The sequence below is a fragment of the Haliaeetus leucocephalus genome, unplaced genomic scaffold (genome assembly GCF_000737465.1).
Source record: "Haliaeetus leucocephalus isolate CR32 unplaced genomic scaffold, Haliaeetus_leucocephalus-4.0 Scaffold484, whole genome shotgun sequence".
NCBI lineage: Eukaryota > Metazoa > Chordata > Aves > Accipitriformes > Accipitridae > Haliaeetus > Haliaeetus leucocephalus.
In genome coordinates this window covers 3,151,335-3,178,430 of record NW_010972920.1, presented here as the reverse complement: position 1 = coordinate 3,178,430, position 27,096 = coordinate 3,151,335, and the positions used below count along the sequence as shown (strand labels likewise).

General features: G+C 41.7%; 1 protein-coding gene across 2 annotated transcripts in view; it reads left to right on the top strand.

Annotated features, from left to right (window-relative positions):
• WRN (Werner syndrome, RecQ helicase-like) overlaps positions 1 to 26,713 on the top strand; it is a 48,143-nt gene extending 21,430 nt beyond the window's left edge. Inside the window, exons 16-36 of one of the 2 annotated variants that reach the window (XM_010575522.1) lie at positions 531 to 613; positions 2,099 to 2,205; positions 2,957 to 3,144; positions 4,090 to 4,267; positions 4,856 to 5,037; positions 6,362 to 6,463; positions 6,851 to 6,943; positions 8,264 to 8,405; positions 12,130 to 12,300; positions 12,380 to 12,474; positions 14,627 to 14,699; positions 14,871 to 14,944; positions 16,548 to 16,629; positions 16,915 to 17,027; positions 17,974 to 18,088; positions 19,338 to 19,463; positions 21,271 to 21,433; positions 22,519 to 22,733; positions 24,186 to 24,257; positions 24,832 to 24,969; positions 26,579 to 26,713. In XM_010575522.1, the coding sequence (XP_010573824.1) occupies positions 531 to 613; positions 2,099 to 2,205; positions 2,957 to 3,144; positions 4,090 to 4,267; positions 4,856 to 5,037; positions 6,362 to 6,463; positions 6,851 to 6,943; positions 8,264 to 8,405; positions 12,130 to 12,300; positions 12,380 to 12,474; positions 14,627 to 14,699; positions 14,871 to 14,944; positions 16,548 to 16,629; positions 16,915 to 17,027; positions 17,974 to 18,088; positions 19,338 to 19,463; positions 21,271 to 21,433; positions 22,519 to 22,733; positions 24,186 to 24,257; positions 24,832 to 24,969; positions 26,579 to 26,701 (2,635 nt within the window). In that variant the 3' untranslated portion in view covers positions 26,702 to 26,713. Of the gene's footprint in view, positions 1 to 530; positions 614 to 2,098; positions 2,206 to 2,956; positions 3,145 to 4,089; positions 4,268 to 4,855; positions 5,038 to 6,361; positions 6,464 to 6,850; positions 6,944 to 8,263; positions 8,406 to 12,129; positions 12,301 to 12,379; positions 12,475 to 14,623; positions 14,700 to 14,870; positions 14,945 to 16,547; positions 16,630 to 16,914; positions 17,028 to 17,973; positions 18,089 to 19,337; positions 19,464 to 21,270; positions 21,434 to 22,518; positions 22,734 to 24,185; positions 24,258 to 24,831; positions 24,970 to 26,578 lie in introns of both variants that reach the window. The other variant, XM_010575521.1, reaches the window with a different exon arrangement.
• The last annotated feature ends 383 nt before the right edge of the window (positions 26,714 to 27,096 follow it).

Genomic DNA, 27,096 nt, shown 5'->3' with positions numbered 1-27,096 from the left:
GCTTTCTGGGACTGCAGGTTCTGAGAGTTACATTTGAGAGGTGGGATCTCTCCCTGATCTGTCATTGCTGAAACTCTTGATTCTGGTTCAGACCTGGAACCTGGCAGTCAGTGGTATTGCTTGCATTCACCCAGGCTGAGCATGTGGGACGCTATAGCCACCCTCTTGTGCCCTCTGGCTGGGGAGATGGGGCTTGCTGTCTCAGCTTTATGTTGTGATTTATACAGGATTTTACACAGGTATTAGACCTATATTTGACTTAGACCAAGTCATCACAACAGTCTCTTCTTGTTTTAAAGGCTGGTAAATCTCTCTGCTGTTTTACCTTTTGCTGTAATGCTGTGTACTACCTTGCTTTCCTACTGTTCTGGAAAGCTTTCTACGGTCTTCACTTCCTTCCTCTTGTTCCCATCCAGAAGTCTGTACTTGTTCTCGTTTACATCTTCTAGACAATCACGGGGTTTTTTTCACTTGGTTGAGTTGTCTAAGGTTTTTCCTTCTGTGACAGTGTATTTTCTTGATGTTTTCAGGGGTCAGTACAGAGTCATATATATGACTCCAGAGTTTTGTTCGGGGAACTTGGAGTTACTTCAGGATCTTGACCGAACTATTGGTAAGTTGGGGCTAAGGTTGTGGATGAGTTGGCAGGCAGCTAAAATTCATCATTACATTTAAACTTATTTTAATGCTTCAACATTTTTCACCAGTTTCTTACCACTAGTGAGATCAGAGGCTAGTGTAGTGACTGCCAGTAAATGGTGAGAGAAGATTCTGTTATTGATTGTCGTGGTTTAACCCCAGCCAGCAACTAAGCACCACGCAGCCGCTCACTCACTCCCCGACCGACACCCAGCCAGTCCCCCAAGCGGCGAAAACCCTGCCCCCCCCACTTCCCAGTTCCTAAACTAGATGGGACGTCCCATGGTATGGAATACACTGTTGGCCAGTTTGGGTCAGGTGCCCTGGCTGGGCATGAGAAGCTGAAAAATCCTTGACTGTAGTCTAAACACTACTGAGCAACAACTGAAAACATCAGTGTTATCAACATTCTTCACATACTGAACTCAAAACATAGCACTGTACCAGCTACTAGGAAGACAGCTAACTACATCCCAGATGAAACCAGGACATTGATGAAAAAAGGTCATACATGAGTAGTGTCTTTAGCATGGTCTTGACATGGGAATGTTAGACAGGTTCCTGGGAACAGAGGTGCTAAAACACTTATTTCCAAATCACAGGAAGTGCAATGTTTATCACTAAATATTTTAACCTTTGAAGTATTCGAATTTCTCTGATATTTATCAGAAAGTAACAAGGAAATTGTGTTTTGAAACACTGTAGTGCATCTTTAAAATTCTCTTTTCATCAAAGATGATGCAGCTGATGCATCTCTCATTGTAGGGTAAATTCAAGGTACATAAACTCCAAGAATTTATTTATATTTTTTTTTACTAAGGAATTGAGTTTCTAGTGCTATAGGCAGGGAGGACTATCTAGGGAGAAGAGGAGCCATCTGAATTTCTGGAGTTCCGAAAAGCTGTGTGCTTGGCCTCTCTCACACTAGGGTGCTTTGAACATGCGGATTAGAATGTGATAGGTGTACTCAAGTTGAAGGGTTTTTCTGATTTGGAAGACATAAGATTATTTTCCAGAGGTATCTTTAACCCCTCTCCCCTCATATTGTTTTGGACTTCCACTTCTCTTCAGTGCAGACCTGAGACACTCAGGCTTTGTTTTACAATCCAGAAAATAAAACTAACGACATCTGTAATCAGCATTGTGACTATTATTAAGAAAGTCTGGGAAGCAGGGGGTGGAAATAGGTCCTGTCAGAGGTAGCTCAAGATTTTGACCCATTGAGATTTGGAGCTTGGAAAAGGAAGCAGAGACGGTGGTGGGAGAGTCTGTAGGCCATTACAAAAATGGGCTTGGGAAGTTGACACAGCAGAAGGCATTCTAGAAACAAAAATTTAAGGATACTGCTGGTGCCTTCTCAGGAAAGCTTGAAATTGAGCACAATGGGGTGTTTGTATTTTGTCGCTTTGTGTTGGTTTGTCTTGTTAATGTGTCCATGCTGTGGTTTTGTGTCCATCAGGTATTACTCTCATAGCTGTTGATGAAGCTCACTGCATTTCCGAGTGGGGCCATGACTTCAGAAATTCCTTTAGAAGTTTAGGCTCATTAAAGAAGGCTCTGCCATCGGTGAGGTTTTGACATATTTGATATCCAATGTAAGAGAAGGATACTATCTCATTTTATATGATAGTTTGAAATATCAGTCTTTTAATGTTGCTCTTTGGGTGTAGTTACCATGCTGTTTTGGAGTTTATGCAGTCCCTGTCAGTGACTGAGCTTTGTGGGTTTTTTCCAAATGCTTAAATGGAGGATATTCTGAACCTGGACTACCAGAAACTCCTGACAATTAAATTACTTTGGATCCTTATGCTGTAGAAGACAATGTCTGTAAGCTTCTGGTTTAATATTGAGGGATTTTTTTTTTTTTTCTTTAACTGGCTGGCTGAGTGGCTCGCAAGAGCGAGCAGCTGTGTTTTCAAGATATTCCTCAAGCATTTATTGCATAAGCTTAAAAACTTAGACCTGAACTTTATATGCTGCTCTTGGAAGTTTTGTCCTATGTTCCCTAAATTTAGCCAACCACATGAGAGAATTACTGTAGACTCGTTGAAGGTCTAACTGAAGAAAGCACACATTCAGAATAAAACCCTATATTTCAGCAGTGCTCTGTCCCTGTCTACTCTCCTGAACAGTGTAGACCAAAACTCTAGGAAGCTAAATATTAACTGTATTTTTCAAATACCTGAGCTGATCCAGTCATCATAAACAGATTTAAGTGCTTGTTTCCACGCTATTTCAGTTTTGACTCATTATTTTTTTGGTTGAAAAAAATGTCAGTGAGAGCTCTTTAGACTTTTTCTTCTACTTCTCATTGCAGGTTCCCATTGTTGCTTTAACCGCAACTGCAAGTCCATCGATTAGAGAAGACATAGTGAGTTGTCTGAACCTGAAAAATCCCCAGGTCACGTGTACTAGTTTTGACAGACCTAACCTGTACTTGGAAGTTGGATTACAAAGTGGAAATATCCTTAGGGATTTGAAGCAGTTCCTTACTAGAAAACAAAGGTAAGGATTTAAGCCTGGTTTTGTTGATCCCTCAGACAGACTTCGGTATTCTGGAGTTTTGGTAGTGTGTACTAAGAATTGTTAGCAGTCTTAAACTCATTTGGTGAGGAGGAGCCTGGGCTTTCTCCATAGTTTGGCTCTGATGTCATGCTAGTCACTTGTTGTGTCATGTCCCATGTTGTTGTGCCCACCCCCCCCCCCCCCTTTTAAAAAAAAAAAAAAGGGGGGGGGGGCTTTTGAGGCAAGGAGCGATGGACTCTCACTCTTTATGGACTCTCACTCTTTGCATGTTGCTAACTTAAGGATCTTTGGAATCACTTGATCCTCAGAGGACCTGCTGACACTGTAGCAATTTGCATGGTGATGATGGATTGGCTTGTGGGTAACTTTCCAAACAGTACTGTACAAAATGTGTGTGAGTCCATTGTAAAGCTGTGGTAAGATTATTTTTTTAATAAAGCTAATTTGAGTAGAATTGCAGTCCTTTTCTGTTAGCAGACCCAGTGGTGTAGCCATTTTGGCCCTGTTCTCCTTGTCGCAAGCTACAATGTATACCCTTACAGCAATATAAATGAACTCGTCATCGCTCATTTGTACCTTGTTACGTAAATGTAGACCTTTTCAAAAGTGACAGCTGTAAAAGCATATTTCCTGATGACTTGAAGGAAATTGGGAGGCCTTATCTTGCTGCTTCTACAGAGACCAAAATCTTCTGTGTTTTGCAAAATAAATTTAAGAGCACCAAATAACTTACAAGCCCATTTTTCCAAAGGGCAGACAATTTGTGTATGAGCAGACTAGTTAAAATCTGTTTCCATTTCTAAATCCCCAAGAAGGTGAACTGCTGGAAAAGCTACGTTGCCTTTTCAACTATGTTCAGTCGGACTTTTTGCAGAAGGGTGACTTCTTCAGTTCTGTGTCTTTACGTGTTGCTATTATTTATAGCAGTCCTGTGTATGAGTTTGAAGGCCCCACTATCATCTACTGTCCTTCAAGAAAGGCCACTGAACAGATTGTGTTTGAATTGATGAAACTCGGTGTGGCCTGTCGTGCATACCATGCTGGTATGGGAATCAAACAAAGGAGAGAGACCCATCACCAATTCATGAGGGATGAAATTCAGGTATGTAGGAAACTAAGTCCACTTGGTCGTATTTAGAGTGTCTGGTAGAGGAGAGAATTTGGAAATATCAGCATGTGTTTCCCATTTACTCTGTCTCCAGTTCTGGGCAAAGAAACTCCTTGTCTATGACAGTAATAGGGTTCCTGGCTTATGCTTCAAATTCCTAAGGGAGTCTCTTAAAAATTCATAGCATCTGAGGAAAATAGCGGTAGCTGGAACAATATCATCACAAGTTCTGTGAGCTGCTTTCTTCCTCCTGCAGCTAAGCAGGCAAGGAGTTATCCTGGGACTTCTTGTGTCCCTCTTCACAATAGATTTTGTGCCTTTTGTTTGAGAATAACTGCTTGAAAACACCCTAGCACTTGCCATAACGCTTCATCACTCCTACATTTATAATCCAATGCTGATGCTCTGACCAAAATTATACTTAACAGTACTCTGGAAGTAGAGCGTGAGTTTGAAGCCGTTGTAATTCAGGCTGAATTTTGAGTCCATAGCAAAAAGTTGTCACCAAGTGCGTGAGCATTAATCCAGGCATATTCTTGATGTTCATTTCAAAACATTCAGCATGTGGCTTCTGTTTTGTAGTGTGTTGTGGCTACAGTGGCATTCGGAATGGGCATCAATAAAGCAGATATCCGGATGGTTATTCATTACGGTGCCCCTAAGGAAATGGAATCCTATTATCAAGAAATTGGGAGAGCTGGTCGTGACGGGCTTCCTGCTTCTTGTCACATCCTGTGGACTGCGGCAGACTTGTCTCTTAACAGGTAAATGACTGAAGACAACTGCTTTGAGAGGGATAGCCGAAACATACCAAACGAAAGGAGAGGCAGCATGGGTTTGTTTGAAAATGTGATTAATATTTCAGAATGGTTTCAAGTCATTCGCTGCATACACATAGTACTAAGTATGCTATACTTTTTCTGAAAGATAATCCACAAGTGCACTAATGTTAATGAGTTTGTCCTTGTTCCAGTACTGCTTTCTGAAAATGCTTTGCAAGGCAGGCAGTGATAAAACCTGGTCACTTGCCTTGTAAATCACCTGACCTGTTTTTAGACCCATCTGACCTGGTTTTAGACCCATCATCACCCCTTAAGAGTGCTGATGCTGTAGAATTACTTTTCTCTCTCCACTATCTACATGTCTAAGTGGAGAAATACATATTTTTTTTTTCTTCTGGGAGGGGGAGTTGTGGTTGTAGATATCTCCTGTTAACTTTGTATGTAGCTGGAATAGGACCACAAAAATGTCTGAACTCAGTCATTTGAACTTGTGTCAGCAGACTGCCAGACTCTGAAACCATATACTTCCCTGCTCTGTTTTCCAGGCAGGCAGAAACTTGCTTTGCTTGTCTTTGAGCTGGAATGGTGTAGCTGTGTTAATGTGGTGCCCAACACCTGCAGTATTGGCTTGTTTGGGATGCCTTGTGGCACAGGGAGTGTGGTGCAGATGGTAGCTCAGGTTTGGCTCATGCAGCAGCTCAGGGCGTGGGCAGAGCGAGTGTTCCATACACCCATCAAGTACTCCCACGCTATTTTCTCAGTTGGATGCTTCCAGTGATTACTATGGAGGATATTAAATTAGGCAACAGGTTGATGTGTCCTAACATGCCACCTCTGAGTTTCTTGGAAGAAGAGTGATGATATCCTAGCATATTGTGTGATCTGGCAGTGGCATTGATGAGAACTTGCCAGAGTTTGTAAAACTAGAGAGTGAGAGAAATTGCCCTCTCTCAATGCCCTCTGTCCTTTCCTCCCTCCTCTGTGCCTTCTGGCATGGATTTCTGAGGCTTAGTAGCCTGTGGGGTTGGAAGAAGCTCTCTGTCTCTGCTGCTGCTCTGTTTAGAATAATTGTCAAATTGGGAGGAATACGAACAAGGTGTTCTTGGGAGTATGCCCCATGCTATAAGGATCAAGATTGTAGAGAAACAGGCAGGGAGTTTGGATCTGGTTTTAGTAGGATATTTGTTTTCTAGCTCTTTCTGGTGAATTTGATTGAGACAGTTATCTGGCATATGTCATTTTTGGTGTGAGACAGGGGAATATTAGTCAGTATTTAAGGCTCTTCGTTTTTCCTTTTGACTGACAGACATCGTCTAAGTGAGATATGCAATGAGACGTTCCGGTTGTACAAACTGAAGATGTTAGCAAAAATAGAGAAGTACCTTATGTCAAACAGCTGCAGGAGGAAGTGAGTACTGGAATCTATTTAATGCTTTATGTCATTTCAGTCAGCTTTGATAAGAGCCATTGCGACTTGGTCACAACTGGAGGTTGTAACCAGAAAGCACCTTACACTCACAACGTGTTCTGCAAACATGTTTTATATGAAGAAGCAGCATCAAAAAATACAGCCTTCAGCATATTTACACATATACATAAAGTGTTTCCTTATTTACTTTAAAAAAAAAACAAACACCAAAAAAACACCCCAACGTTTTCTTCAGAGAAATCAAGGCCAAATAATTGGCTCCCCAGTGAATTAATTAATGATGCTGATTTCAGCTCTGTTTTCTGCAATAAATTTAATGTGTAAAATCTTGGTCTTACATTTAATTCTCTACGTTCTCTTGGGTAGAATCATCCTGTCTCATTTTGAAGACAGACAACTCCGAAAGGTTTCCTCTGGCATCATGGGCACAGATGAATGCTGTGATAATTGCAGGTCCAGGTAAGCTTTCTTCCCTGAAGACTGGTATAAGAGCTAATGTGTTCTCAGGCTGACTTAGAAGGCAAATTATCTAAAAGAATTGACTTTTTATGCCTCTGATCTTGCAGATGTTTAGCCTAAGGTTTGTCATTCAACAACTGTTTCTAACCTTCCCCTAAATAGCTGAGCAAGCCATGAGGCAGCTTATAAGCTCTAAGTTAGGCTGTGGGAAAGCCTGTAAGAAAAATACAGTCACGGTTCCTAAAAGTAAGTCCTGTTTGGTAATTAATCCCAAAAGAAAACACTTGCAGGTGGAGTGCAATACCATGTGTCTAAGGTTAAATTGCCTGAGTGTTAAGGGAGCTGTTCTCCTGTTACAGTGTGTGCTGACATACGTTCTTTCCAGCATTGCTAATAATCTCACAAATGTGCTGAAGGGAAGCCAGGGGGTTGGTAGTCACACAGGTATGAGCAGAAACGCTTTCCTCAGTTACTCCTGTGTGCATGTACACGTTTTCCCTGAAGTTATAACTAAAGGATTCCTTGTTCTCGCTGCTAGCCTGATGCTTCCTAATCAGAGACAAGATGTTATGCTGTGTGGCTTCTGGAAAAATGTTATCAATTCGGCTACATTTCCTGTATGCTCAAGAATTAAGAAACCTTTGCCTGGCCTTTACTAAAAATAACCAAGAAGAGAATTTGAGAGGTCATAATTTCTATGTTTGTAGTCATGTTGCTATGCCAGTCAAGAGCCACACAGTGAATTTGTGTTGCCGAACTAAAATCACTTGATGTAGATCATTGTCCTTTTTCTCCTCCTTGGAAGTGATTTGTGCCAATAATTTTTTGATGGGTTCTTCCAGTCAGTAATAAATATATTACCAAACCCTAGAAAATCTTTAATGGGGTTGCTCTTTCCTTCTGGTTTTTTCCTTTTTGTGGTTTTAAAAAAAAAAAAGACGACAACCAAAAAAACAGACAAAAACTTTGCTATTTGGTGCAATTAAAGAAATGTCTTGTATGCCTAAACCAATCCAAATATTCAAATACTAAACTCAGAAGATTGCTGGGACAATGTTGTTCTGTCACAGCAAGTGTCATGAAAAACTGCTTATTGTTGGGTTGGGCGGCTGTCTTAAATTAACCACAAGGGGTTTTGACTTTTGCTTGGTCTCATGCTTTCAGTCCTAGTCCTTTATGCTTAAACATGTTTAATTGTTTATATTAATGTAACTTGAAGTGTGTATTTTATTTCATTATCACTTGATAGACAATATTTGAAAGAAGGGGAGGGGACTTGATTTGTATGTGTGTTAAACTTGTTTTCTTTGTGCATTTCAGAGCCTCTTGTTTTGCAGTCCCCAGTGACTCAGAAGGTGGTTTACAGGACTTTGGGAAGCAAGCATATCAGCTGCTGTCTGCAGTGACTGCCCTGGAAGAGAAGTTTGGAACTAGACTTCCCATTCTCTTTCTCCGAGGGTCTGTAAGTGACAGTAAAAATCCTTGTATGTGTTCTGAGAGTGGAGGGACTGTTACAGTGTCTCTCTGTTGATATACCAAAGAATGCATTGATATACTTGCATAAAAATGTCTGTGTATACACACAGACATATATATATATTTAATATGTTTTTCTTGGAGAGCTGGATCTGTAAACAGAGGTAGTTTAGACTTTCTGAAGCTGCTCAGTGGTATTTCCCATGCAGCAAACTAGATCATTGTCTTTAAAGGCAACAGCCATAAAAATAGCAGAACTCTGTAGCATGTTGTACTTAATTTCGTGCACGTACAGCAAAGGAACAGTTTCTGCCTCCAAGCTCTTGCCATTTTAGTTCTGTTTTTCTTGACAGTGCAATGTTCAGCCCTTCATGGCCCAAGAGTTTGGCTTAGAAATAGTACCTGTTCTGTGCCTTGTGTGGAGCTGTCCTGTATTTTGTGGGTTGTTTTGAGTTGGTTATTGACAGTTGTCTGTTAAACACGTGAATGCCAGCCCAAGTATTGGCAGAGGTTCTAAAGCTCTTCCTGTAAGGCTTGAGCTTTTGTTTTCTTCGTGGTGAGTTTGACATTTTCATAAAGACAGTTAAGTGTGTTTTTGTGAAGATGCATGATTCCCATTATCCTGGAAGGAATAGCCTTTTCAAAATGAAGAATAAACACATCTTTGTTTGGTGATCAGTTGGTTTATTGTTTGAATAAAGCAAATGATGGCTTGCATTCTAGCTTTGTACTGCTGGCTGACTTGGAGTAGCGAGCTGGGAAGTAAGACACTAAAATGAATATAAATGATTTCTACATACCCTTACTTACAATGTTTTTTAAATACTAGGCAAGAGACTCACCAGAAATAAAATATGAGAGTAAGAACAGAATCACAGGTTTACAACCTGGAGGGGGGGAAATCACCTGTAATGCTTAAAAAAACTGGGTGGATGTTGTCCCTCTTTTTTCCCTTTAATAAGAAAGGTAAGTTGCTAATTGTCACACAAGTGTGTCTAGGGGAAAAATATTCTGTTGCAGATTTTTTTATGTAGTCTTAATTGTTAATTTATTAGACGTTACTGGAGGAAGTGAAGGTGATGCCAAATTTGCAGTGCAAATACAGAATAACCTTTTACTGCGTACAAGAATAGCCTTTTCTGGGCTAACATAACTTTAAAAAAAGAAGTTTCTTTTTTGCATTTTCTTTCTTTGTTGCATCAATGTACACTCTAGAATGAGTGTATGAAATAGTCAATATCACCATAAGTTTACATGCTATATCTGTGTGAGGCTGACTGGTATGTTGCTTTAAAAGCTTGTATATAGCTTATGGAGAAATCATGCTCTTAAGTTAGTGGTATATTTTTGCAAAGTCCAGGTGGCCTCCAGCAGGCTTTGGGTGGCCCACAAGGGAGACCATGTTTCACTTAAATATTTGAAAGCTGAGTCAGACCATGAAAGTGAACAAAGTCTTGTGGGAAACTGAATTAGAGCTGCATTGACAGAAATATTATACTAACCCTGCTAAACACAGAAGAATTTGCAACTCTTAAGATATTCTTTTGTCAGCATACCCGGGATTTTGTAGCTATTTTAGCAATCATTTTGTTGCTCTTAGTAGTCTCAGTGACTGTTTGTGGGTGGCTTTTAGTACTACCTCTAGCATTTAATAATTTGTACAAAGCTGAAATTGCTATTTTGACTTCTGTCGGTCAGTCCTATGCCAAGCTTAATTGATGATGCTTGGCCCAAACATGGACTTTAGCCCAACAGTTTACTGGTTTGCATCTTATTCCTTCTATAGTTATTTTATCCTTGAATTTGTTCTTTAAGTCAAAACCATGCTCTGAAAATGTGCAGCCATTGGAGTAATTAATGTAACTGGCATAACCGAAAGCTTAGGAGTGTAGTCATGCCTTTAAGTAATGTGTGTTAAAAGTTGTACGAGGGCTCTCTAGAAGAGAGGACGTGAGACTTGGCACTTTCTCGTTGCCTGCTGAATAGGTGACTCCCTTGTGTTCACCATCAGGACTTTGTGCCCTGGTCCCATCTGGCAGCAAGCCGAGTCCCTCTTGCCTGCAGCTGGCTGTCCAGCTTCCATCCCCTGCTGCTAAAGGTCTGAAAAAAGCCCCTCTTCCTGCTGCTCCTCTCCCTGTACGTGCAGGATAGCAGCTCCTTGACTGTCTGAAATTCTCCAAATTGTTCCTTACTGGGATCCTTGGAGACGGTATGGAGCTCAGCAGGCCACTGTGTGCAGACTGCTGCTTGTCCTGAGTTTCTTTCAGTTGGCTTTCTCTTTTCTTCTACATCAGCCTGTTCTATTTTCCTTTATAAGAAAAACTGCCTTCTTGGGGATAGGTGCTCTGTGTTTGCATAGTACCTGGCATGAAGCGATTCTGGCAGAAGTACTGCCAGGAATCTGGATAATGTGTGTTAACAACCAGTGCTATAAATAGTGAGAGATGAGCTTCCACCCCAGTGTCTCCTGTCATCCAAGATTATAACTGTTAGTCACACCCCCTGCTTTTTTCCCCACCACCCCCTCCCATGGGATGTCCTTATCTAGCCAGCATCAGATATGTCTATATAGACACATACACTCTCTGGAGGATATAGTGTTGGTGTATATACATGCACATGTGTATATATATATAAACAAAAAATACTTGTTTGACCATGTGGTTTCCCCAGTGGAGGGGGCATTCAGCAAGTTTGCAAATAACAGGGTCTGAAGCCTGCCTTCCTGTTGATTTCATATGCTAGCAATAAATCGAAACTTCTTTCTGTCTGAGACACTTTTACCTACTGGTGCTTGATCCCCTGTTACTTCCCTGTTTCAGGAAAGCTCGCAACTTTTCAGGGTCATGCCAAGAGTTTCTCTTCTTGTGAAAATAGGCTTTTTAACCCTTTGCCATCCATTTGGGCCCTGAGCTCAGGTGGGGGTGAAAACTCGTCAGACAGGAGCTCATCAGCTTTCTTAGAGTCTGAACCATTGGTAAGAGATGAGTAAATCGGCAACATTTTAAAACAAAACAAAACAAAAACCCAAACAAAAACCACTTTGCAATGAAGGCCAGAGGAGAGTAGGAGTAAAACAAACATTTGTAGGGAACTTCCTCCTGGCTTTGTACCCCTGTCCTGGGATTTAAACAGGGCATGTCAATTTACTGTTACTTCTGTAGGCTCTTTTTAATTAAAACCAGAATGGGTAACTGCTTCTGTTTGAACTCATGCAATGTAAGATAGACCTGAACCGGTTGAATACAAACTGCACTAGATTACTTAATTTGCTGCTGTGGATGGCTGGGTCATTCCTGTAACCTTCTCTATATACAAAGGGAGATGTTTTAACAGTTCTCTGGTCTAAGTGTAGGTTTGTCTGGGGCCTTAATACAAAAGAAAGTCATGATCTTGTCACAGTCTTGGCAGAAAGCGCTGGAGTAGATTAGGTCAGCAGGGGTGTAACTGCTTTTCAGGTGATGTGAACAAGGCAATGGGCATGGTTTATGCTCTTATCATTGAGGTGCTGTAGGTGTGGTTATTGTAATGGGTATTATGTAAACTTGAATAAAATATTCTGGCTTGTGACTTTTCTGCAAAGTTGTTCCGTGGAGAAATGTTCTTGAGGACATGCTTCTCTCATCTCTGGTTTTTGGTTTACTGGTTATATTGGAAACTTTCTTCCACAAGGACTGGAGAAGTCTGACCAAGTCTTCCAATAATTTCAGAGTTCTCAACGCTTGCCAAACAGATACCGAGGACACCCTCTCTTTGGTAGTGGAAAAGACTGGCCAGCGAACTGGTGGAAATCGCTCTGCCAAGAGTTGATAATGGAAGGATTCCTCAAAGAAGTCTCTGGGCATAACAACTTTGCAACCTCATGCATGCTTACCCAGAAGGTACTTTTTGGTGTGAAACTACCCATCAAAAGCTTCTCCAAGTAATATCTAGCTAAACCATATGGTTTATTTCTTACAGGGTAGAAATTGGCTGTTAAAAGCTGGATCTGCCTCAAATCCAAGTCTTCTATTACAGTCCAGCGAAGACCTTAATCTGCAGAGACCTTCTAGAAGGTAATTACAGTACATGTGTTCTTTTTTTTTTTTTTTTTTTTCATAAATTAAACATCAGATCAGTTTCTGAAGCCTGCTTCTGGAGATGGCTAGGTTGGTGTAGTGGTTTAACCCCAGCCAGCAGCTAAGTACCATGTAGCTGCTCGCTCACTTCCCCCCCACCCAGTGGGATGGGGGAGAAAATCAGGAAAAGAAGTAGAACTCGTGGGCTGAGATAAGAACAGTTTAATAGAACAGAAAAGAAGAAACTAATAATGATAATGCTAACACTACTAAAATTATAACAGTAATAATAAAAAGATTAGAATATATAAGTGATGTACAATGCAATTGCTCATCACTCGCCGATCGATGCCCAGTTAGTCCCCAAGTGGCAATCCCCCCGCCCCCAATCAACTCCCCAGTTTATATACGAGATGTGACGTCACATGGTATGGAATATCCCTTTGGCCAGTTTGGGTCAGCTGCCCTGGCTGTGTCCCCTCCCAACTTCTTCTGCCCTTCCAGCCTTCTTGCTGGCTGGGCATGAGAAGCTGAAAAATCCTTGATTTAGTCTAAACATTATTTGGCAACAACTGAAAACATCAGTGTGTTATCAGTATTCTTCTCATACTGAACCCAAAACATAACACTATACCAGCTACTAGAAAGAAAATTATCCCAGCTGAAACCAGGACAGTTGGACAGGAGACTTCCGCACTTGATTTTTCTAGCCAAAGCTTTCCCTTAGGCAGTATTATAATACACACACAAAAAAGTCACTGGAAGTGCCTGGAGAGACACTTCTATTGACTGCTGGTATGAAAGGTAACATGTTGTATAGTGCTCCTGAGAGTGCTTGGTTCGCAGCTTAAATGTGACAGTGCCTCATCACTGAGGTCTTCAATGTAGCCAATTGGATGGTCGTGTAACTGGGAATGTTAGTGGGGAATGTAGTCTGGAGAAATCACTTTCTGGCCTCCCCAGCCAAAAGTAGTCAGAAAGCGTGTTTCTTCATCATCAATGATTCTGGGTGGCCTGGAGGCATGTTGTGGCAACGCATCCTCGTGGCGAAAGTAATCAGGTAAAGACAAGAAATGGTAGAGGAAAATCCATCAAGAGATATGTTCTTTCTAATGCTGATGAGTTAAACCGTGATGCTTTAAATAGAGCAGCTAACAACATGCACTTGACCTACTTTTTCATAAAATTTAAGATGAGAATGAAAAATAAAAGCCTTTATTCTAACAAGGATTGATTCAACACGAATGTGTAGTAGTTTCTCCATCTTTGTGTATTTGTTTTTGTGAAATTTTAACTATTTAAAGTCTTGGTGAGTATGTCTGTGGAAGTGGGGTGTTTTTTCAGTGGTGGTCAGGTATTTGCCATCAGAGTATATTGCTCCAAGAAAATAGCATGTGAAGTTTTGCATGTTACCTTTTGCTTCTGATTATGTTTATTAAACAGTTTTGTGTTGGTCTTCACAAACTCTAATTCTGACCAACCCTTTTGAAGTGAAAGATAATGAACTGGAGGTTGCAGAGGCTTTGCTGTGATGAGAAATAATAATAGAACAAAGCTCTTTAGTGCTAGCCTTAGGAGCCTGTTCTGGTATCTAGATTGTCCTAGTGTTGCTAAAAAATAAGCAATTTGGGTAATGACTAAGTGCCAATTTTCTCTTGCCTTCTAATATTCTACTGTTGCGACTCTTTCAGCTACTGTCTACAGGTCTTCTAGAAGAAAAAAAAAACATTGCTTGCTATTAAATAGTAAGCAACAGTGGAAGCTGTATGCTTAGTGCAAACCAGAAAGTTTGTACTTGTTTTCTCCAGTAATGGGGTCTTTAAAATTGAATCTTTTTCAAGTGTTGCCACAAAAATTCCATTTTTGTCACCAAAATCTTTGTTTCTTCAATAAGAGAAGATCCTTGTTCCTTGTTGAAGTTTTAATATTAATAGGCTTTGAGGTCCTCAATGTTTCTTCACAAAGAGCAGTGATTCTAATAATTTTTTAAACAAAAAATGAATTAAAACTTTTGATTTGCCAAAGATATCCCCCTACCAAGTTGAAATCAGTTTGCTTAGCAAAAATTGGGGTTTTTTTAAATGGCACTGTCGCTATACAAATTACTTGGTCTGATTTGGTTAAGATATCATTCATTTTATGACAGCAGTAGACCTTTACCTGTGCTCTCAACGCAGCGCTCCTCAGACATGAAAGGAACAACACAGTCACCAGTCAAGCAGGTATGTGTGAGTAGAACCCCTCTTGCACCCTGTGGTCCATCCTTGTTGGTATTAAAATATCTTGCAAGTGTATGATGGTGTCACAAATGAATATTTTGCTGCTAACAGCAACTTCAGTGGAAACACTGGTAAATCAGCATTTATTTGTCTTGTTCTTCTGTTTTTTTATAGATGTCTCTGTATGATATGTTTTCATGTGAGAGAAAAGGTAAAACGCCTCCAAAAGGCAACAACATGCTTAACAGGTACAGTATTCTAAATTAAAACAGGATTACCTAATTTTGACTGTGTTAATAGGGATACTGTTTGTAGGATGATCCTTAAAACCAGCATTCTCCTATGTGAAGTGATGGTAAAAATGTTTAATATATATTTTTAAAAAAAGAATAAGACAAGCGCTTAAATCTTGCTGTACACTGTATTATATTCCAAAACATTGAACTGTTACAACACATAACAGGCTTTGCTGAATTTGACAAGTTGTGTATACTTGTAGTGTCACAGGCAAAGCAAGCTTTATTAACTGCGGAAGTGCAGACTTTCTCACTGGTGTTCAAATCCAAGCAAGAAAAATAGCAAATGTTGATAAAGATGGAGCAATAGCAGATTTAAATTGGATACTTCTACTGAGCCCGTGTTTTTTTAGTCTGTCTTCTATATGATGGTTGAAACTGTAGTGGATTTCAATTTGTGATGATTTAAAATAAGAAATGGAGGATAGGGTTTTTTCAAACAGTTAGCAAATATAAATCAGGCAAAAAAAGTGACAAAGTTGTGACTCACTCTTAAAGCTGACAGAACTGAATGTATGCCTTCTGCAGGGGCTGTGGGTGTGTAGGTTTCTGCCTTTCTACGCTAGTCTGGAGAAGACTGAGATCAAGTTGAGGCTCCCTGAGGTCAAAAGAAATAAAACAAGCCTTTGCAAAAAGCAGACCAAGTAATTTGTTTCTCTGGCTTCTGCGGTGCTTCAGAGTAAATGCACCTTGCATTTCTGAGCAGTTCGATTCCTCCTTCAGGCAAGCAGCCTGATGGTGGCAGATGACAGGAAAATAGGGTAATGTCACTTAAGCTGAAAAATTGCTGCTGTAGCTGTGTGAAGAAAAATCACTTTAGGGACAATTACAGTCAAAGCCAAGTGTTATTTCACACTTTGCTTAGGAAAGGACGTTCTTACTTCAGCTTGTCTGCTAACAGATATTGCAGTTTAATCATGAAGCAGTCTAATTAGAGGTAAAATTCCTTAAGTACGAGAGCGTGTGGACTGGTAGCTGTGATGCTGCTCTCCAGGTGGACATGCCTAGTGGTAACATCAGCTAATTCTGCTTACAGCATAGCAGCTGTGTCCTTGTCATTGATGCTTCTGAAGTTACTAGCTCTTTTGGCCAGGATTAACGTTACCAGCCTTGGGGAAAAATGTAAGGTGTTTCATGTGGGATGCTGTCAGAATGATGTCATGAATGGACAAGTGCTTGTAAGAGCATGCTTTTGTTAACGATATGGGAATCCAGCTGTTGATAGGCATATTGGTGGGTGGGTTTGTTTGTGGTGTTTTTTCCGCAAAACTGCAATTTCATCTGCTTGAGCTGTGTACAGTAAGAGGCTATTTTTAAGTTACGGGACCAGGCACAGAGGAATTCTGTTACATCAGGGATACTGCTGATTCTGCCTCAACTAGCTGAAGTCCTGTATGAGTGCACTGCTAGCATGAGCTGCCAGACCACAGTCTGATGGTGCTGTCAGAGCAGGCAAAATAAGCTGGGCTGCTGCTCTCCCACAGCCTTGTGCAAAGTTCCTGAAGAAACTGATCTAACGTAGGGGTTTTTTGACACTTCTTTATTTTTTTATTAGTGTTGCAGAGCACTCGCCGGTGAAATCTTCTCCTTTGAAGTCCCTGCAACCTCTTGTTTCATCCCGAGAAAAAGAACTAGAGGTTAGTTTTTGGAAGAGGGAGGCTATCTGTGAATTGCTGTCAACCTGCAGACCGTGTTCTTCCTGTATTGGAACAGCTGGCTTGAGCAGCTCTTAATATTACAAAGATGTTTTGAATAGAAGTCCTAGAAGAGGATTTAAATACGTTAAGATGGATTAATGGATTGCAGGTTTTCTGTGTATTAGTGGAAAGATGAGGGAAGTTATATCTTTTTGTCTTATATTAATTATACCTATATGAGCAAGCTAGAGCTGCTTCATGAGAATTTGGCTCTCTTTTTCACAGACTGCTCTGTATGGCAAGTTGCTGACTGCTAGACAGAAGGTAGCTAATGAGAAGGTAATTCCTCCAGCTGTCTTGGCAACCAATAAGATCCTGGTGGAGATGGCCCGAATAAGGTAAAGACAGCATGCATGTTGTACAAACTGAGAAGGTTGTGTGCCAAGTCACAAATCCCCTTTCTGCTTTTGTTGTGGGAATATGTCTCATTGGTAGGGGAGCAGCTCTTTTCCTGAGGATCTTCGTTTGCTCTAATACCCTTGTAGGCCACTGACTGGTGTAAGTTAAACAGTTATTGCCATCAGACTTGCTGCTTCATGCTAGTTATTATAAAAAAAAAAAAAAGAAACAAAAAAAAAAACCCCACAAATGACAACTTTGCCTGTCTCTGTGTCCAAACCTCCTGTTAGGTTGACTAGTCAGAAGAGGAAGGTGTATGTTTTCTACTAATCTTTACCATTCCATCTGTTTGTTTCCAATGTGTTTTAATCATCTTAGTATGCCCTTATCCTGCTAAGGGTCAGCTACAGGTCAGGAGCTGTCCCTTACCTTGCATGGGTAGCTCTGTAGTGTAAAAGAATAAGCACAATATAGTGTTGCTCTCAACTACTTAAAGGAGGCGAAACAATTCTTCACCTTTTTTTCTCATTGTATGAGAGGGTATTGTGGGGCAGCTCAGTTGGTAATGCATCTGAAGTGCCTTGCCCAGCTACTGAAAGGCATTAGAGAACACTGCTTTTGGAGTATGTATGTTGTTTATTCCATGGAAGAGCTCTGGGCTTATGTGCTCTTGGGAGGTAAAAGCAAATAAAGATGTATGTAGTAAACTGATCCTCCAAAGTATTAAGCAGCAAACTTGAAGTTTTTGCTGTGGTCAAGCTTCATGATTCAGAAGCGCAAACAGTGAACTTGATGAGTTGCAGAGACGATGAGGGTACAGTAATAACCTTTTCAAGTCTTGACTAATAGATTTGTAGTCCAAATGTGTGTCATTCACAGACACTTGATGTTTCAAAGCATTGGCATAGGACGTTTCCATGGCTTTTACTATCTATCCTAAACCAGGCCTACAAATGCTCAGAATCTGAAGAGAATTGATGGTGTATCTGAAGCAAAATCCACCATGTTGGTCCCTCTCCTGGCTGAAATTAGGGACTTCTGCCAAGTGAATGGTTTGCAGGTATGACTTACTAAAGTGTCTGCTACTTTGCAAGAGCCTTGAAGACATAATTTGGTCTGCAGCTGTCAGATTTCTCATTCAGAGTTTGTCCTCGTCACAGCTATTCCATCTAAACATGGCAGTGAAACTTGGTGGCCTTGCATACAAATAGGGCTCCCAAATCTGAATGTGCTACTTGGCAATGACATTGGGACCTGGCTGATGTTCCAGATTGGTGTGGTCATCTTGAAAGTCCAGGACAACCTTATAAAGGTCACCCATCTGGCCAGGCTGAGTGTCCGATAGGTGCCATGTTATTGAGAGCTTGCAGCTAGTTATTGTGATTTGGGGCTGGAGGGCGAAGGTATAGTAAATGTTCCTTCACCACGGTTTATTGACTTGGTAGACTTGGAGGGCAGGGCTTTGCTTCCTCTTAAGTTTCTTCTTAGGAGACTGGCAGAAGAGCTTAGGTTTCCAGCAGTTGGAAATACTCCTGTTGGTTCTCCTTACACAGTTGATTTTCTTTTCTCCAAGACTTTCTGTAGAGTGGCTCCTCATCAGTCACTGGTGAGAGACACCACTAGGGAGGGGCCATGGAGCAGAGGATTAGAGGAACTATGAAGCGGTTTTGCTTTGGGGATCTTAATTTCTATGTAAATCTACTGTTAAAGGGGCTTATCTAGTCTAAGAAGCAGGTAGGGCAGCAATACTACTTCTCTGTAATGCTTGAGAAGACTCTGTGGAATCTTCGTTCTGCTTCACAGAAAGCTATTACAATCTAGGAATGGGGGACCAAAAGCATTCCTGGTGTGTTTTGTTTTGTTTGTTTTTTCCCCAAGAAATCTGTGTTGAGCAAAAGATCAGAACAATTGGAGGAGTTTCCCATACTGAGCAGCAGACAGAGTACCACAGTTTGGATGGAATAATTTTATGTGTAATGAGCAACACCTGACAACTTGTGTTGACCTGAACATGATTGTAGTAGTTGGTTTCGTGGGGTTTTTTGGGGGGTTTCGGGGTTTCTTTTTTTTGGCAAGTCCCTTGGACAATCCCATGCTTGTTTTATTGAGATGGGAGTATGTGGGTATCCATCTGGATTCCCTCTTTGCTTTGTTTTTTTTTTGCCAAACATGGACTTGGGGCCAAAACCAACCTCCGTAGAAATGAATGGACTCTGTGTTACTTTCTCAGATAACTTCAGATAATGGGAGCGTGATCCATCGGTTGTCACTGGGATGTAATTCTTCTAAATCCTCTTTATGTCACTTAGACTGACACATTCCCCACATCTGGATCTAAAGATCAGAAAGAAGCATCTCCCTGGAAGTGTACTAGAACCCTCTCTCCCTCAGAGCATGTCACGTATGTCCTGTTCCAAGAGAAAAATCTCTCTGTGGTAAGCTCTTCCCTGTGAATGTCCTGTCCTTTTTGAAAACTGACAGGGATGCTTTGTCTAGAGGAGGGGGATTTGCAAGTTCTTTTAAATTCTCTGCCCAGTGCTGGGGTAGGGTTGCTTTAAAACACTGAGGCAGTATCTTTCCTGGCAAATGGTAGCTCATCTAATTTGTATCTCTATGGACTGGTAAAAGTATGAAAAACTGGGCTGGCTGTGAGGTGGGATACAGTGAGGGAAGATACAGCTCCCTACTCGTTACAATGCCTGCACAGATTGGCAGGGCATCAGGCAGAATTGTTGCTGTTATGTCATTGGCCTATTCCAGTACAGTTATGCAGCCTGCTTTTCTGTTGCAGGTGTTAGTTCTGCCTGTTTCTGTATTTTTCTCTTTTCACAGTAGTAAGGGCATATAGGAAAAACTTCCCGATCCAGTAGCCTGCTGGAAAGGACGCCAAGCCTGGGATATCTTATAGGCATATCTTTAAGGTTCAAAACCATTGGGATAAATTTCACTAACTCTGTTCTTGGTTTCGGTAGCAAATACCTATTCCTTTGCCTATGCCATATCCATGTGTAAGACTTGCATCTCAAGAAACAAAGCTCGTGGGGAGATTCAATGCACAACTGAAGTCTTAAGTGCAAAGTATTATCGTGGCTTTCCAGTTCAGATTTTGGAAAGCTGTGTTTCCTGTTAAGAACAAAAGTTGAGAACGAGTTACCCGTCACATCTAAGCTGTTGAAGTGCTACAGGGCATGTGGCTTAAACTGGCATCACACCATGTGTCCTGTGAAGATGAGCCTCATGAGCTGCTTTGATATAGTTTTATTACTGCTTTTTAATTCTGCAGTAGGAAACTGAAGCTGCTTTGAGTTTTGCTTTGCCCCTCCCAAGAGTATGGGTAAACCTTGTCAGATAGTCCCTAATTTAAAGGGGTACCTTACCTAAGGACTAATTAACAAGAAACGGTTGTATAATTATTAGTGGGTAACTTGATCCTCTGTATCCACTGATCCTGAGGATTTATGTGCACAGTATGTGTATTGTCTGAGGAGAAATCGGTAGAAGCTTGAAACCTGTTCTTTTGAGGAAGACAAATAACCAGTTCGAAATATCTCCTTGAAAAGTACAAGTTTGGGTAGATGGAGTTTGAGATGTTTTCCTTTAAGGCAAATGTTTTAAGAGAAGAATTCATCTAACAGATGTGAAATGAGGGGGAATTTGTTTTGGCATTGTTATTCATGTTCTGCATAGATGCTATGAATCAAATGGGCCACTGGAAGGTCAGGTGCCTCACAGCTACTTAGCAGGAGATATCTGAAGCTTTGACACAGAAATCTTATGAAGTGGGAGCTGAGTTGGTAACTCAGACTTAACTGTAAGGCGAGAGCATCCGTTTCCTTTGTGGTAGAAATTGCTGGGATTCAGCTCCCGCAGGGTGGAAAGAGGGTGGTAGTGCATGTTGTGACACAAGGGACGTGAGCTATAAGCAGGCTGTAGTGAGCCTTTGAGGTGGCTACACAGCACCCTTCCTGTGTAGAATCTCTCTTCATCTGAAGTAAGTGCAACCTGATATATTGCACTTGAGCTGAGAAGCAGTAGCCTCAAGAGAAAAATGCTCTTTACAAGCTGGAAAAGAAATGAGATAAATACTAGGAGTAACAAAGTGTTTTGAGGAGCTTTGTTGTACTGCTGTGTGCTATTATCCCCTGACTGCTTTTTGGGAATGGGAGGTTGCCAGGTTTTGAGCTTTCAGTTGTATTTTAGACACTTCTGCCATCTCAATTCCTTCTCCCTTTGTTTCCCTAGAGGACTATAAGTGAGAGCAGATCTCTGCATCTTTCTGAGGTTGGCACTCACCTGTGCGAGGCAATGAAAGCTGGCTACCCAGTCAACCTGGAGCGAGCAGGTTTGACGCCCAAAGTTCAACAGATCATTTCTGATGTTATCCGTAATCCTCCCATTAACTCAGGTGAGCATTGCAGCCCTTACCTGAAGCTTCTCGTGACAGTGGCATACAGGTGAAGGGAATGAAAACCTGACAGATCAGCTGCTTTCTTTAGATAGAACCCATCATTTCTGGAAGGCCCGTGGCTGTAGCAAGGCAGAGCATGCCAATGCCAGGATTATTGCTCTCCTTTCAAGGTTACGTTGTAAAGGAGGCAACTGTGATTCATTAAAGAGCGAAAGAGGGTAGCCCTTTACAAATCCTGTCACTCAATTGTTGGGCTGTTGAAAAGATTCAGGCATCATTCTTAATTGTAAAAAACCATCAGCCTGACAGAAGTCTTCCTGTAAATATTGGCATACACAGAAAATAAGCTGAATAAGAGCTGTAGGATTTCCCCAGTGCAACTTCTCTGCAAGATAGTTTTGGGTTTTTTTTATGAGGAGGAGGCTGACAAGTGCAGGGAAAGTAGTTGTTCCTCTTAACACCGTCATTTGGTGCCATGGCTAGTTCAGAGGCTGAAGATAACCATGTACAGACTTGTGGTTCTGAGATGGAGTGACTTAAAAGTTCAGTTTTGCCCTAGTAGTTTAATTTCTTAGGCTGGCAGAGTTTCCTGACTTGCTAGCTTTGTTAGTTTTGTCCTATTGTGGATTAATGCATCTTTTCAGCAGCGGTTACACGCTCAAACAGACTCTCAGATTGCTTTCTTAAATTTAGTGCCACACTGGAATGGAGAACTGGCATGGCACTGTATTTAAGAAAGCAGAGAAGCTTTTCAGCCTGAGCTAAAAATAGCCTTCCTCTCAATAGAAAATGTTTGATAGGACATGCGAGTTAGAGGCAGGCGATTCTGATGTTTTAGATTAAATTTGAGGACAGTAAGCTTGTGTGAGCACAAATGAGGTGGGGATTTATCCCATGAGTTCATGATCTGTTTTCTTATGAGTCAAACCCACATGTTGTTTTATTTTTTGTCTTTTCCATGCCTTAATCTATCCTATGCTTTAATGAGGGACAACTGATGTCTTTTACAACATAAGAAAGCTGAGTAAGGGCCAAGAGGATCAAAAAAACAATTAATATTGTATTTATATTTTTTTTCCAAGACACCACCAAAATTCAAGCAATTAGAAAACTTGTTCCTGCAAATATTGAACTGTATCTCATCAGGATGACTATTGCATTATTGGAGAAAGAGGATAGAAAGAAGTCTCAGGATGGCTCAGGTGTCAAAAGGATGTTGGTGTGGTCAGAAGGGCAGCAGGAAAAAACAGGAGCAGATCAAGCAAGCAGGGAAGATGCCTTGTGGAGTAAAACAAAGGTTAGTAAAAGAAGGTATAAAACTGGTTTTGTGAAAAGCATGTTTCCTCTTTGTAGGAGTAGACTAAAAGCCCTTTTATGTTGTTGCTGTTTCCAGTAGTGCTTAGTGTCTCATCTTCACAATCCATCTTTCCCTCAGCTTTGAGTACGACTGCCTCCCTCTCCGCCGAGACTAATGCTCAGAGCCAAACCAGAGGGTTCCCCTTGCAAAGTATTGACCTGGGAAGAGGGCTGCCCGGCTGTGACCTGTTAAATGTGTCACTGGAGTTGATCTGTTCCCATGTGGGACTGTCAGCTCATCTCTACCACAGCAAGTCCTGGACATGCAGCCCAGGAAGATCAGGCACATGATGGTCTACCACTGTAGACCATCACAACTGCAGCCTAATAGTGGCCTCAGAGAGGAGGGATGAACACCTTCTGCTGTTGTCCAGCCCTTCAGGATGTAGATGCCAAAGGTCCCCTATAAAATCCCAGATTTACAGTAGCCGGGGCAGTGGATGAAAAAGCTGAAATTCCAAGTTCTCCTCAGTAGGAAAACGTTTGGCAACCTGGATCCTTCATAGCCACAGAGTCCATGTTCTGCCCTTGGCTTGCTTCTGTGCATTTGGTACCTGATCACCAACCCCATGTGGGAAAAGTGATTCTCTTACCATGCAGAAAGCTCTAAGACAGCAGAGAAGTTGAGTGTGAAAGAGCTAGAGGCAGTGCCTGCCAGAAATGTCTCACGGTCTTCCATGGGTTCTTCTGTTGCTTGAAACTGCTGGGCGTAGATGAGAAGTGTCATGCCATAAGTCTGACTCACTGGGGAGAAATCTCAGAAAATAAGGAGCTCTTTGTTGCTGTTTGAGAAAGGCCAGGCTAATCTTCTGAGCCCTCGACTGGCCTGTCAGTGTCTTCCAAGTCCCAGTTCAGCACCTTGTACAAAAGGCCACCCTGCACTGAGTGGCTTCTGGTGGGAATGCTAAAAAGAAATTCCAAACTCTAAATCCTTCTGCTGCTTGTGCTAGGATTTCATGTCTGTTCCTTACAGGGTTTGGGGTTTATTTCTTGAACTCTGGCTCAAACAATTTTTCAGGCCTTGCCATTTTGTCAAATTGATTTTCTTGCATCCCTGAGTGCTGTTTTGTTTCTACCACATCTGTGTCTGAGCCTTCTTTTTCCTGCAGTTGACCTCCTGGCAGTCCAATTGTGTGAGCTCTAATTACACTTTTTTTTTTTCTGCTACTGTTAGCTGCTGGAGCTAATAACAGGAATGACATGCTATTAGAAATCAAATTAATATTATACAACTGAGTAGACTGCAAATCCAAAAGCTAATCCAAATAGTCGTCATTTACTTCTCCTTCAGAAGATATCCTGTTTCTAATAATTCCCTGTAGCAAACAGGTTTTAAATCTGCTAATGAATGTTCTTGGATTTTAACAACCTTACATTACTGCTGCTTTTACAGGGTAATTTGATCAATCCGACATTGAAGGAAGGAGCAGAGAAAACCCATCTGCAAGCGGTGCCTTCGGCTTCGGTAAACAGATGTTCTTACTGTAATAAAGCATGAGGTAGACTTGCCATTAGCAATGCTCTCATTAACAGAGATGTGTAGTTGATCCAAAAATCTCAGCTTGGCTGCTCCCACTTATGACCAGCAGGCATTATATAGAAATTAAAAGGTAATATCTCTGTGCCCACTATGCCACTTCTAACTGACACCTTTGCTGTAAAAATGCATTTGAAAACAAAGCACTTTGCAGTCAGAAGCAGGTATTTCAAGTTCTCAGAGCTATGGGGATGGAGGAAGTATTCTTCTGCACTACGAAAAAGAAAAAAGCCCAAGTACAAGTTCCAGTTCCCTTGTGTTTGAAGTGGATGCACTTCACTTGCTCAAATTTTATTGTGGTGAAATGGATAAGGAATAGCTAGTGATCTCATTAAGCAGAGGTGTTGGAACTCTGTTTATAGTTACAGACTCATTACTTCCACAAAAAAAAAAAACAAACCCCTCCAAAACACAGCCTTTGCATTCAGTCTAGTTTGTGCAGACTTAAGCTTTAATGCTGTGATACATATAACAGTCAGCTTCCTTATTGTCATATGGAAAGACTGTACAGAGTGTGGATGACAGCCAGCCAGGTAGCGGAGTGGCAGCAGGACACCTGAAGCCCATCACACTGGCCTCCTGGAATCAGCCTGCCCTCAATCCTGATGAGGAGGAACTGTTTGCTGACTCTCAGCCAAAGGTGAGACTAGACTGCCTGTAGCTCTGTGCCAGGAGCAGAGCCCAGACCTGGTGATTTGGGCGTCGATCTTTAAAAAACCAAAATCCCAGTTTCTGTCTGGGTTCTCTACTGTGCCTCAAACCTTGGCCTGGATTGCCAGTCAACTTCTCTTGTTAATATCCCTGATACAGTTGACAGCATGCTGCTTTTACTGCCCTTGCTATGCCCGAATATACCTCTCTCACAGTATCAGCCTGCGACAGAAATTTTTTTCCCCAGTACATCTTGTCAGCCACCTAGTGGCAGATGCTTCCAGCACTTTAAGAGGACATTTGGCTCCCTTTCTTTTTCAGGTATAGGTTGTGTGAGATAGCATGCTGATCATTTTAAGGATTTTGGCACTGGTGCTTACATAAACACAAGTTGTATGAGCGTATATACAGTCTTTTTTCTAAAGGGAGCTCGTGTGGCTCTGACCAGCACTACTTGCTGTACAACTTGCTTCAGTTTGAAGCTGGTTATTGATGTGAGTGTAGAACATGATGCAGACAAATCATTATTCATGGTCTGGTCAGTGTTAGGTATAACTCCTAAATAGCACAGCAGCTATCTTATTTGAAATACTAAACATGTTATAACATCTCTTTTGATTGTGGGTGATGGCTTCGGAGAGCTTCCACAACATGAGTTCCAAGTAAAACCCCTTTGTTGTGACATGGGAACAAAGCATGATCAGTGTCCTGGTCTCTGCATCCTTCCTGCTTCACCCCAGCTAGGGCTGGGAGTCCTGGTGTTGTGCGCACACCTTTTGATGCACGCACTGGAGCAGCCTCTCTCCTGGCTGTAGATCGGTCTGCCTGATGTCTTTCCCAAAGGGAGCTCACCAGCAGTCTTGTTCATCTTCAAATGAACGTTTCAACAGAGATTGGTCTTCCATTATTGAAAAAACAGTGGCTGAAGGATGAGCAGAAACCCATTTATCTCCTAGTTCTAAACTTTTACAGGAATTCAGGGCTTTGTATTGCCATAGTATCTCTTCCCAGCACAGTGCAAGAGATGCACCCAGCAGTCATGGAGAGTGCCCTATGTTCAGACTCTGCTTGGGGGACGTAAGCCTTGCTTGAGTCCAGCAGAAGAAAAGGTGCCTTGCACAGCTGGTGGCAGGCACACAGTGCTGCATTTGTACGTTTCAGTCCTGTTTTCTCAAGTAGTAATTGGGGGAGGTAGCTAGTACTGCTGATGTGTTATCTATTTGGGGCACCCACTTTCATCTCCTGCCAGGGTGGTGCATTCTTTCACAAGTCACACTGAGGAGCTGCAGTTCTTGACCTGATGGTTGGGGGAGAGGGGGTAGGTTAAAGGTGATTCCTGAAGGTCAGCATAACACTTAGATACTTTGTTGTTTCAGGTCAAATGTTTCCCAGCCTTGGTTGTTCCCCACAGCTGTAGCTTAATTTTTAGTTTCTCAATTACTTGAAAAAGGTCTTGCATTTAAGGGAGACATAAGCCTTCCACTAATGATGTAGACAGTTCCTATCTCCTGCTGCACATGATGTTGGGGAGTAGAGCTATGTAAATTAGTCAGCCTGTAAATGCTTGCCTTTTTTCCACATTTGTTTTCTTCTTCCAGAGCTCGCATCCCCCTTCTAAGAGGAAGGTCCCGGAATGGTTTGGAACCTCAGCAGTGACTGTTCTACCCGTAACCCAGACGAAGAAATCTAAAGCAGAGACTAGAAAAGGGATTTTTAGTTGAATATAAAAATGAAGATTTTTTTTTTAACCTTCCCTCCCCCCTATAAAAAGTATTTTTTGTACGAAGTGCTACTTCACTGCTGTAATGTGCCTGCTTCTGCTTTCCTCTTCACTCCTGCAGCTCGCTCTTCCTGCCGTGAGGCAACCGCGACTGGCCCCTGCCCCCACGTCTATACTTTTTTCACTGTACAAAATGTCTTATTAAAAAAAAAAAACAAAACATAAACAACTCGCCCCCTCTCGGTGTTGCAGAGAGCTGGGCCGCTCGTCGCCACGGCAACGGCCACCCCACTTCCGGGGCGGGGCGGCGGCGCGGAGGCTGCCGGGAAGGCGGTATGGCCCAATAGGCGGGGGCGGTGCTCGGCCTGCGCCTCGCGCTGCGGCGGGCGGGTGAGG